Below are 12,569 nucleotides of genomic sequence, written 5' to 3' on the forward strand. Positions count from 1 at the left end.
GTTGATTTCAGTCTGTTTAACTGGAGCAACAGGTCAAAAACATCAGCTTTTCACCTGCAATGGTGAAGACTACTCCAATGTTCCAACTATTTTGTTTTGATTGAGACCCATAGCGGCAGAAATTACATACATCATACTTTTAAGGTGACTAGCCTATCTTAAGACTTTATTTAGGCTGTAAAACACATCAGATGCCTTTGCTCAGAACCAGAGTAAATATTGACTCTGATTTGATTCAATTAAGCCACCTTTACATCACTGATTCATCACTGACATCTCAAACAGCTTTTTATTACATGTTCAATAACAGTACAATTTAGTACAGTATCTATCTTGCATCCAGCTCACCGTGGAACACCAACAGACTGAAATAAAATACAAAAGTGAAAAGGTACATAAGGGTGCAGAGCTCTATTTCATTCATGAAAGGGAATCCATCTCAGTTGAATTGCATCTTCACTTGTGGCCACAGATACATCACATATATTGTACATAGCAGTAAAAAGAAAAATGAACATGTCACAACTTTAACAAAAGTGCTTCTGTTTACAGTGAAATGTTCTTTCCAATGGTTACTGACTTAAGACTGAGGGGGAAAAATGAGTCCAAAGAAAGTTCAATATGGACAGGTGTGTTAGGATGTTTTTGTTCCATTGAGTGTGGACAATTCAAGGAGAGGAAGTACTGGTGAAAAGGTAAAAATTCTCAATGATTGTTTTATTTAAAAAAAAAATGGCATCATTAGAACTGGTAGCATAATTTACACTAAGTATGCAATCAATATTAAATCCTTTCTCAATTCTAGTTCACTCTGGTGCATAGCATTACCAGTATTTGTAAATGTTTGTAGAGTTGCGCCAAAATGGCTGCAGTCAAGATAAAACAAAGTCAATTACTCTCCGCTGAGAACGGCAGATCTAGGATCTTTGCACCATTGAAAGCAAGTCTACAGCATGCACATCTAAATTAACTCATGTCAGATAAAATCAGAATGTTTTAACTTAAAAACTTTAGACCACTATTTTCAGACATTGCTTTATACATTTCATTCAGAGTTGCAACTGCAGTCCCGAGCAAAGGAAGTGTATTTATTCAGGCGAGGTGTTTCACTCAAAGTGGATACTATATTAACACAACCTGCCCCCCCCCCCCCCCAAAGCCCTCACACCCAACCCATCCATAACAAAACCAGCCATGCCCAAACTTGCTACCCCATTTCTTCCCACCCAAAGTCAAAAAGGCATGTACAAGAATTAAGGGGATTAACTGGACTGTTACTTATATCTCCTTTTGTACTGGAATGAGCATTTATCACAACTTATAGCATGTGCTTGGTTAGTTAACATAGTATTAGTTGAGAGGCAAAGCTTTATGTGCAAAAAGCTGTGATGAAACAAAAACAGCTAGTATATAAATACATCATGGACATTTTGACAGCTGCTTGTGTAAATCTGATCAAGCATTTGCTTCTGCGCGTTTTCCTCTCATCTTTCTTACGTGATTAAACTAGATTAGAAAGATAAGCTTTAATTTCAGACATATCTAAACCACCAAGGAAAATATGACAAAAAGAAAGCCATCAAGAACCAACCATCAGAAAATAATTCTTAAAAACAAAAAAGTTAAATAATTTGTACAATTACACTCCATTTGCTTTCAAGACACCTACATTTGCATGGGATGATAGTGTTGTTTTCTTTCAAGGGAACATAAACGGTCCAAGAAGGAATGCACAAGTTTCTGATTTGATACCACAGGAGATCCTGTTTTTTTTTCTTTTTTAGCTAAGTGATAAACAATTGTGCTCTTCTTTGTGTAGGAAAGGCCTTGGTTTCCCTTAGTTTTCGCGGTGCCCAAGTCAGTTTAAACAGTGTTGAAGAAGATGCTGTGAAATATAACATTCTGTTGTAATGGTCTTCCAGTCAACTTTGGAGTAAAATAACATCTGCAGAAAAAAAGGTTGGGACAGAACATGAAAACTGCTTCTTAATTCTAGAAAGCTATCCGGCCACTTGACAAAGCATATAGTTGCCTAAGCAAATGTACACTTATTGAATCTAATTCCATTTAAATTGATTGATTAGTCATCGTTCAATCATTTGAAGGGGCCGCTGTTATTCAAGTTATATTCAACAATTTACAAGTTGAAGACAAATTTATTTTATGTCCTACAATGATGACATAATCAAGGAGGCTTAAGTGAAAATCCAAAACACGAAAAGATATAAACGTTCTTCAGTTTTAATCAACTATTTACAACCATAAGAAACACTCGTAATTGCCAATTTTCCAATTGAATTGAAAAAAAGAGAATTAGAAACATTCCGTCCCATTCAGCAATAGATTGGTTTCTGATAAGGCATCTTTTGCTCATTGTTACTGATGGACCTATAAACACATTTAATGACATTAGAAAGGATTGTGGCTGGTAAAAAAAAAGGAAAAAAAAGCACCTTCAGATTTCAATTCCAGATCTTCAGAAAACTGTCCCAGGATCCTGTTGCAACTGCCATGCCATCATCAGTAACTCCCAGGCAGCTCACACGGTTGTCATGTCCAGCCAAGACCCCTTAAGTGAGATAAATGCATTTGAGTTAACATTGAAAAATACTGTGTACTAACTTGACTGGTAGGGAGGGTTTTCGGTGTCTTGCATACAGATCCAAAGCATAGAAACTGGAATAAAACGGAAAGAAAAGGACTTTGCTGAAATAACTAACCTGCTCGGTCTGCCTTTAGTGTGTCCCACACATTACAGTTGAAGTCATCATATCCGGCCAGTAGGAGTCGGCCACTCTTGGAGAATGCAACAGAGGTGATGCCACAGATGATATTGTCATGAGAATAGATCATCAGTTCCTGATCAGCACGCAGATCAAAGAGTCTGCAGGTAGCATCATCAGAGCCTGTGGCAAACGCATTGCCATTGGGGAAGAACTGCAAATAACAAAAAGGTTGGATATTTATTAACATCATTAAAATGTGTGAAAAATGAATTAATTAAGCAGTATATCCAAAAATGACTTACACAGATGGCATTAATGTCAGACTCATGGCCTGTAAATGTCTGTCTACACATGCCCTCTCGGACGTCCCAGAGCTTAGCAGATGCATCGCATGCACCAGAGACAAATAGTCTGGTGTCAGGAGCCAAAGACAGGCTCATAACGTCGCCTGTATGTCCAGCAAACGTGGTTGTCTGCTGGCCAGTCTCAATGTCCCAAAGAGCACTGTAATAAAAAGGTTCATAGTTGATTCGATGAAAATTAAGTTTTAATGCAAATAATGCAAGGAAAATTTTGTGCATAAAACGTACCAGGTTGTATCTCCAGAGCTTGTAACAATCTGGTTGTCATCAAGGAAACGGCAGCAGGAAAGGTAACCTGGTTTTTACAAAGTGAGCGTTAGTAAGAGGAGGTGAAGTCCACCTCTTGCTACAAAATATCATTTTAATAATACAATATTTGTTATATATATATAATATAGATATATAGCTAATTGGCACGTAACCTTAACCTGGAATTCAATTGCAACCACACACATGCAGAGATACCATTCAGTATGCCATACCTGTGTGCCCAGCCAGCTCACGACTGACACGCACGTTTCCCTCACGAGTTTTCAGGTTGTAAATGGAGCAGATGTTATCTAAACCACCACAGGCTACGTAATTTCCTGATGGGGCGTATGCACAAGTCATGACCCAAGAAGAGCGAAGAGGAATGGCATGAACCTAAAAGAGGAGAGGAGAAGGAAAACATACAAGTACAATTAACCCTGCTTTAGTGGCTAAAAGTTATTGATTTTCTAAACCTTATTTGACATTGACACTGGACGAAAAACATGGCAGCCTTGTGTGCATACCAACACATCCATCAAAGTTGAAACTTCTTTATAGCAATTTGATGAAGCAAAATGTCAATCATCAATTGATTAACAATAAGCAACTTTGATCTGATTCAACCACAAACTTTTGACATGGTTCTCATTTACTGTATTATATCCACAGCGACATATTTGCCTTAGAAAGGAAAACGGAGTCAACATCTAGATCATTCAATAAACAGTCAATATTTTACCGCTGCTTTTTTTTTTGTTTTTGTTAAAGACAAAAACAATATATCAATCCTGTTCCATTGCTCTATAGATACAGCAAGAATACAATGGGCCATCCCCTTTGTTTGACTTACTTTGTTTGTTGTATAGCTGTCCCAAATTATAAGTTTTCCATCTTGGGAGGCACTGACCAAAAGCCTGCAATAAAGTGAAGGGAAGGAAAATAAAAACCAGCCAAAACTGTTGTTATTCCAAGCCAAGTGATAACCCTTAAAAACCAACCCATACGCATACACAGGTTTTTGAGAAAAGATAAAATGTAAAAATATTAGTTTGGATTTCCAGAATCATCCCTTTTCTTTCAGAGCTTAAATAAAAATAAGGTCATGTTTTGGATTGTCAGAATGCAAAACACAACAGCAGTCTGGGATACAAAATGTCTCTGCATACCTGGAATCTGTTCCCCAATGCATGGCATAGATTTTAGCCAGGTGTCCCCTTAGCGTTCTTCTTGTACGCATTTGAATTCGACCAACAGGATCAATATTGGCCGTGATCTAAAGAGAAGATGTATTGAATTTTCTGTGTTAGTCCAGATAGTGTTACGGTCAGAGAGAGGAGACAGGCAAGTTAATCTAATTACTTTGTTACCTGTGATAATGTAGCATCTGCACATGCTTTCCTGGCATCCTGTAAGGAAAACAGAAAGTGCAGTGTTGAGACTTGAGGTGTATCAAGGAACGGATACATTCTCTTCAGTTTCCATGTCTTCCATTTAGCCGTCAGACAGTAAAGCCGAATTCTACTCACTCTGATCTGATTTTTGAGCTGCTCCGCCTCTTGGCGCAACTGGTCCAGTTCACTCATTTTCAGCGTGTATGATTACCTTACTCCAGCTGCTGGAACACTTGGTGACCTGTGAAGGGAATACAGACCGAAATTACTTTTTTAAATAAGGAAGGGAAATGTTAAACATAGAACAGAGTCCGGTGTGTAAGAGCTTTAATCAAACCTGTGCCTTTAATCACATTTCTAGGCTAACCTATATTCCAATCAATGACAGCTTCTAAAGAGTCTGCATTAGTTGCCTCCTGATGAAACCGAAATAGCCTCACACCTTGTCGTTGACATAATCCCAGCACACTATTTAGCCAGACAAATCCTAGGCTTACGCTTGACTCACCAGCAATCAGAACCCCATTAATTATCCTGTTGCCTTCAATCCTTGTGGTACACAATCTATCCCAGAGGTGAAATCGTTGAACAATCACCATTTATACTTGGGTCCCAAAACTGAACTAAACAAGTCTCAAACGGTTAGGTTGATTGGGTTACTTATCGATATATCATCAGAATTAGAAGTCAATTCTAAGAGATGGACAATCTATAGAACCTTACACCACCTTGTGTCACCTCAAAAACATGCTTTACAATACGAATAACCTATTGCCAATATCAGATTATGAATTATAAAGTGTATTGTGCGCCACTGAAATTACGTAACGTGTAGCACTGAAATCAGTATAACTGGAGATGTTCAAGAAAATCCTGATGTGGCCTTTTCTTTCCGCCTTTTAGAATATTCTCTTATAACAGACAAATACTTGCAGTTAAGACAGATTCTGCCTCATCACTTCTCCTTTTCCAAGCGCCTGATCAGTGTCAGCTGACTGCTGCCCAATGAACAATGGGTTGTGGCAAACATCCCTAGAGATGTGGCTTAATGAAAACTCCAAGCTCTCCTAATGGTAGTTGGTGCCTCTTTTTCCCCAAAGACTGAGTGGTTCCTACGCACCGTCTAATTGGTGAATGTATTCCTGTGTAAATAGAAATGGATGTGGTTTGTTTTTTCTGGTGGACCTGGTTTTTATGTACAGGCTGATTCTATTATACACATACAGTGTCCCATTTCAACGTATACAATGCCAAGAGCCTACAATCATGATGGACATGACTGATCAGACACCTAACCTTAAACAACAATATAGGCCTACGAGAGGTTTCACTAGAGTCCGTGGGCTACAGCAAGATAAACTTGTCCCGATAAAGCCATGTTTCACAGGTCTAAAGCTGGATGATGGAAAATACTATAACCAGTACTATCACAGCACAAGTACATAATCCTAAAAGCTACATGCTTAATCCCATCTCTGTACTACCGACATGACAGCAGATGGGAAAGCCAGTCAGAAATATGATTTACCTCTTAAGGTCTTCATAGAAAGTGTGAGGATTAAATATATACATTTGAAACATGCTCAATGTAACTGCCTGGATTAACAGACCACATATTTTTATTTTGCTTGTCTGAATCTCTAATTTCTAAATAGTTAAAAATAGAACACCATTTGGGCATTTGCATAATGAAGACAAGTGAGTTGACTAGATCTGCGATCATATTAGCATCTGCCACTACATTAATACAAATGTTTAACATAATTGTAATAGTTTTGTATGCAAGGCTACGATGAACATTATATACGTTTGCTTTGTATTTGCGGTGCACGGATAGTAACACGTCGTTCTCGCAGTGTACACAGCACTATTTGCATGTAGCGTTGACACTTTGCATAGTTTTTGAATGCATGCTATAATACCGTAGGGCGGCAGTCACTTTCCGTTTGCTATTCAAGTAGGCTTGAAAGGTTTGCCAAAGAAAAAGTATAGCACCCATTGTGACCCTTGGTTTAGTGGATAAAGTTATACAGATACATACATTTAACAGTAGCATAGAATGTTTCGAAATGAACGGAGCCCAACACAACTAATCTGAATTGCAGTGTAGGGAAACGGAGAAGATGCAGCTGAACGCCATCTTGCAACCGCTGCCAGCTAGTTAGCCCGCTAAACGCTTGCCAGAGAAGTAGGCCGGTAGGCAGGAGGGTTGATAAGAGTGGTAGGCCCTTAGGCTGGATGGTTTATAAGAGTAGTAGACAGGAGGGGTATATAATTAGTAGGCCTTTAGGCAGAGGGGTTTAAGCGAACAGTGTACTAGGCAGGAGGGATACAAGAGTAGTAACTGTTGGGCCTGAGATTTACACGCCATTTAACGGCACACAAACAACTGAACATTTGACCTGTTTTAGAATGCCGTGTCATCAATCAAAGTATCACGGAAAAGTGACACCCCTTCTGCTCTGTGGACCCATAAAATGGGGTTGACCGACTGTGTGTTGTTCAGCAGGGCGATGGGATCACAGATACACCGAGAGTCTCCGACGCTCTTCCGCAATTCAGTGTTGATCGTTGGGTGGCTAGCTTCGGAGCTAACGCGAGGAGTGAACTCATTACTCGAGAGCTGTTTGCGTAGTCCAAGTCTAAATCCACTTAAGTGAAACCAATCTCGTTTGGGCAAACTGTATGCGTTTGATTTGATTTAAGACGCGTACCTTCTCCCGTAAGGTCAGGGAGACGGCGGAGGGTCTTAACTTGGAAAATATTGCAAGGTCGGCTAGTGTGGCCTGTTTCCCCTCGCTGATTTCAGGGGGAATTATGTCACCCCCAAGTCAATATACGCCCTATAATAACCATAACGTCAATCCACCGATAAATAAATACAATGTTTCCTACGTATGCGTGTTACAGATCATTGCTGCAAGAGGCGTTGCACTCAAACGGCCCTGTAAGTACATATGGGTGACGACAACACCTTGTGAAAGAAAGCAGGGTGTCAAACAACATGTTCACAACTTCCGTTGTGAAACAATCGTATTAAATAGACGGCAAAATCAAGATGATTTATGATATAGAGCCACTGAGTGACTAAGAACCACTTAATTCTCGAGGGATATTCTGTCGGCCAAGGGGCTGTGCCCCCCCCCCCACACACACAGCCATTTTTTTTTACCCATTAAAATGATATTGAAATAAATAAATGTTTCGCATATGCTGTAGTTGAATTCAATAATGTAATCGATTATTCTTTGGCAAATAAGCCAGCATAGCAGCCCATTCGTCCTAGGATTGGCTTGATAGCGCTAACGGGTGGAAGTCATGTAGGCCGAAGAGCTCATCAGTGGCCCCTCATTCAACACCAAGCTCCACTCCACATTACTTTTTTTTTTAACTAAAAACACAAGCGAGGCTTAATAATTAGTGGTTTTATAGAAATCTCTTTATCCATTGCAAATCCTCCTGGACGTGATCCCTTTCAGTGGCTCCATATAACGATGTTGTCCCTGCCTGCGCGATAAGCCGCTAACCCCAACAGATCGACTCGCTAGGAGGCTAGCTCGCCTTACCCCACCCCCGAGCGGTTCTATTCGGCCCCAACTAAACGTCTACATGTCATGCCATTGCTGGCCAATTTTGAACATCAAAGGTGAATTCGTTTCTTACCTTTTTTAAATTTTCGTTTGTTTTTATGTTTTTGGCATGGACTGAAAAAGAAAACGGTGTATCCCTCTAATCCACGCATCAACGAGCACCGAGGAGCTAGCTTAGAAACTAGCCAGCCAGCTAGTTTTCACAGGAGCCTTCCCGAACCTGGGCTACGGGCTGGCGAGCTGCACAACCCCACTCAGCCAACCGGGAGGGGAGGGGAAGATCACACCCACTAGCCCTGCACTCAAAATAACCCTATGTGCTCGTGAGCACAACAGAAGAGCAAACGACAAAGTTGAGAAAATCTGTACCGTTTGTACACATTTAACAAGTAGCCGCAACTTGACTTCTTCCAGTCAGACCGAAAATGTGTGCCTTTCTGTTGCTGCACCGTTGTCGTCCGGCCATCAAACCAAGGGATGGGCGCGGTAACCCTGCAATCATGTGTGGGAAACCCCACGCTGCACCAGCCATGTAAAGAGAACGCTGATGGGCTATCGGATAAATAAGATGTAGGCCTACTTTCATTTTATTATAGATATGTTGCAATATTGGGTATTTTTATAGTCACTGTGGGATTATTAAATCTTAACTCCAGTATGACATACATTAGAGGATGCAGCCACAGATTGGTTTTCATATAAGGTCCAAAGTACTTTAGAAAGCCACTTTGTTGGTGCCATTGAAATATTCTATCTTATTTCAGATAGCTCATTTATATTTATTTAATTTTTAGGTTAGTCGTTGCTGGTACTTTTTCAGCGAATCCAAGCTGTTGCAAAATCAGTGGGCATCCTTCAAGCTAACATGTATACGAATTATAATGAAAGATAAACATTATGTTGCTCCTGTCCAAGAAAGCCGTTGTTAAAGAACCACTGTATGTAATGAACCTAATGCTCAAGACTGCGCATAAGAAATGGCTTAAAAATATAAGATTAATATTACAGTTTTGAAGATGAGTTTAAAACGTTTATTCATTTAAATACATTGTGTATGTGCAGAAAATGCATATACCGTTATAATAACGATGTTACTATTATTCAATATTATTGTTTATTTATTTTTAGTGTAAGTATTAGAATTAGGCTATCATGGTAGGCCTATATCGATTTCCTTTAGAGGGAGCTGGGGTTTTAACGCAGTTCCAGCATTCATGAAAAATTAAAAAAAATAAGCCACAAACAAGGCATTAGCTGAATAGTTAGGTTTGCTTTACGTCGTGAAACTTTCCCTCAATTTGCAAAAAATCATGATACCTAAGTGGTAACAAAAACAGGTTAGCCATACTTGATGTATAACGTGCAAACGTGAATTTTGCTCCTCAGGCATTATTGTAAAAACAATTTTACCTTGGAAATATTACAACGATATATAGGCTTATATCTAACCAAGTTGAAGTGGTAATGTGTTTCGAAACGAACGAAACTAAATAGTCCTCTTGGTTTGCTATGAAAATCCGTTTTGAGTAATAAAAAATGATCTAGGGTTAGGGTATTTGATCAAATTACTTGTAAGCCATCTGAAGTTGACGAGCGATTAATAATCATAAATCAAAGTAGTGAAAATGAACTGAAGGAATACAGCAAATAACGTATCGGGCGAATGACGATTTTTTCCCCTTCATATTACAGTGCTATAGACTACTCTTAACGTGAGGTTATAGGCATGTTGGATAGGGAATATCGTTGTCAAACTTTCTTCGATTCATTAACAATGAATTAACCTCCTCAATGCTCGGTTGGAAGTAAATCTAGATAGATAAACGCCTGCAGGCTTGGTTTTCTGTGTTAATCCCTTCTGTCCCCAGGTAATCATCAATAGCTGGGGACTACACACCTGCTGCTGTCCTACAAGGGCTAATTAGCTACTAACAAAGGTGGAGCGTATGACGCTATATCTCACAAATTCATCTCATGGCCATGGGTAATATCTTTGTTGCCCTCTAGTCCTTTTCTGCTACTGCTTTAAACAATGGGTTATCATTTGAAACTGGTTTTGTTTTAATAAACAACACTTGATTAAGTTAGGCATACCTTTCAATGTGCTATTCTTCATATTTATCATTCCCTGCAGATTCCTAATTGGTGAGCAACAAGCTTATCCTTTGAATACCCCAAACGGCCATGGTTTAGGCTTCACTAAACTCCAGGGATACCCAACAGAAGTGTATCCTTAATGGCCTGGCTAGGGTTTACTCTCATGTTAGAATTACTGCTGCAACCACAGTCTTGTGCTCAACTGTTAGCAAGTCAAAATATGGTCACTCCTTGGCTTGAACTAGACACCACTAACTATAATATTCACCTCAAATAATGGTGCTTCAAGATATCATGCAGATAAATTCCTTCTTATTTATATATGATCAATTGAAATAACAATGTGAATCATTTTCTCGCACTGCTTTATTTATGAATGCAATGATCCATAGGCTAGTACACTAACAGAGGAGTGTGATTGTGGAATACAAAGGTGTGTTTGGGATGTTTGACGAGGAGGGAAACTGAGAGGTAAGACTATTCAATTGTGGCACCCATTGCACTCCTGACCATCCCTGGAAGAAGGGATCCTATGCGTTTCCTCTCAAGATTTCTTCCTTGCTCATTTCAAGGGAGTTTTTTCTTGCCAATGTGGGGGCTTGGGTAAAGGGGGGTGCCATGAATATTTGGCCTGTTAAGCCCTTTGAGACTGTAATGGTGATTAAGGGCTATACAAATACAATTGAATTTAATTGAGACTGATGAGTTTAATTGGAGTCAACCTAACCAAGAGAGAGCTAGGCCAAAGACATTGACTAAAAAAGTAAATATACTACACTTGAGAAAAACAAAGGTCTACCAAGTAAAAGCCTCAGCAGTGACCAATATATTCGATATTACAGGTCTAAGCTGATAAAGATGGAGATTTAACCGACTATGAGTATACGTTGCTAATAAATCATTAAATTTTTAGTTGCCAAGAAAAGAGAATTGGTTTATTTGTGGGAAAAAGGATTTGTTTTTTATTTGGAATAAAACATCCTTCTCATTAATGGTGAGGTCAATTTTTTGTTGTTGTCGTGTTGTGTATAATATTTACGTTTTTATGTTTTAATTGTAAACAATTATGAATGGAGCAATTCATATCAATTTAAAGTGACTTTAAGATTTAGTAATATGTATGTACAAATGAATATGGAGTAGGCCTAGGCCCTACATGCTGAAAGCCACAAATTGCAACAATGCATTCAATTTATGATTGGCGGGCAGGAGTCAAATTCTGTGTTTAGTTCATTTGTAGTAACCCCAGGGGGCGTGCTTGCTATTTATAGAGGAGTTTTAATGGACAAAAAAGATCGGTGCTGTTGCTTGGGCAGAGCTAACTAGGCTACATGTCCAGCGACTTCAGCTGCGAAAATACCTCTGTGCATGTATAACAAAGCAAACAAAAAAAAAGAGGGGAACAACAGACCAGAACTAGTGTTGATTGATATAAGAGATGGAGATAAGTGAAGAAATGTCACAGTTGAGTTTTGACAACACTGTAGCTGTTGGCATTGGCTGCTGTTCAATGGAGTGAGTGGTGGCAACCTCAGCAAGTGGGAGGGGCCACATTAAGATGATAGCAACCGACAGAGGCGCAAATCTAAAATTGTCACTTAAGGTCATTGTTCTCATTATGTCAAATTCTTCAAGTTATTATTAAGTGATCAAAGGGGCTTGGTTATATACAGATTATTTTAACTTGCAGTTTCCATGTCACGTTTTATCTGAAACTACTTTAATATTTTAATCAAAGGCATAATATTATTATAGGCCTACTATTCAAACTTTAATTATATTAACACTGTATTAGGTAAAAAAAAATGCAATACATCTATTCAATGCAATACATCTATTAAAAAATGTATTTTTCTGTTGCATGTATTCTTTCAGATTTTTTTGCCGTGATGACTAGATTCCTTTTTTGCCATGATGAGTGGAGATTCCTTCATAATGTGTCGACCTTAGAAACTGAAAAAAACTAACATAAAATTGTCTTATGAATAGTTGGGTTGTAATAACATCTGACTAGATCAACCAGCTATTATCTGTAACCAGCTATCTGTAATAGGTATTTTTCCTTAAATTTTCTTATTTGTATGTTTCCAATAATTAACATTTTTGCCAGCACATTCACTGTTTAACAGTTGGACAAATATAGACCAAGGA

The 12,569-nt window shown here is 38.8% G+C and overlaps 1 protein-coding gene across 2 annotated transcripts; it reads right to left on the reverse strand.

The window, feature by feature from the left end:
- Positions 1 to 270: 270 nt before the first annotated feature.
- Positions 271 to 8,826, reverse strand: LOC130402611 (guanine nucleotide-binding protein G(I)/G(S)/G(T) subunit beta-1). 2 transcript variants are annotated; one of them, XM_056606843.1, is made up of 11 exons: positions 8,691 to 8,826; positions 4,867 to 4,972; positions 4,708 to 4,746; positions 4,507 to 4,613; positions 4,191 to 4,254; positions 3,571 to 3,733; positions 3,317 to 3,383; positions 3,029 to 3,230; positions 2,721 to 2,937; positions 2,454 to 2,569; positions 271 to 1,945 (listed from the first exon to the last, which is right to left on the reverse strand). In XM_056606843.1, exons 2-10 carry the CDS (start codon positions 4,921 to 4,923, stop codon positions 2,463 to 2,465), a joined length of 1,023 nt encoding a protein of 340 aa, XP_056462818.1. In that variant the 5' UTR covers positions 4,924 to 4,972; positions 8,691 to 8,826; the 3' UTR covers positions 271 to 1,945; positions 2,454 to 2,462. The 2 variants fall into 2 exon arrangements, with proteins under 2 accessions (XP_056462818.1, XP_056462817.1); XM_056606842.1 differs by having other exon boundaries at positions 8,395 to 8,826.
- Positions 8,827 to 12,569: the final 3,743 nt, after the last annotated feature.

This window comes from Gadus chalcogrammus, chromosome 13, assembly GCF_026213295.1.
Source record: "Gadus chalcogrammus isolate NIFS_2021 chromosome 13, NIFS_Gcha_1.0, whole genome shotgun sequence".
NCBI lineage: Eukaryota > Metazoa > Chordata > Actinopteri > Gadiformes > Gadidae > Gadus > Gadus chalcogrammus.

What these genes read in the sequence shown, in the direction of transcription:
- LOC130402611 (XM_056606843.1), bottom strand. Translation starts at nt 4,923, where the DNA reads ATGAGTGAACTGGACCAGTTGCGCCAAGAGGCGGAGCAGCTCAAAAAT. An exon ending in CATTGGGGAACAGATTCCAG is followed by an intron (nt 4,255 to 4,506) that starts GTATGCAGAGAC and finishes ACTTTATTGCAG; the next exon opens with GCTTTTGGTCAGTGCCTCCC. An exon ending in AGCTCTGGAGATACAACCTG is followed by an intron (nt 3,231 to 3,316) that starts GTACGTTTTATG and finishes TTTTTATTACAG; the next exon opens with TGCTCTTTGGGACATTGAGA.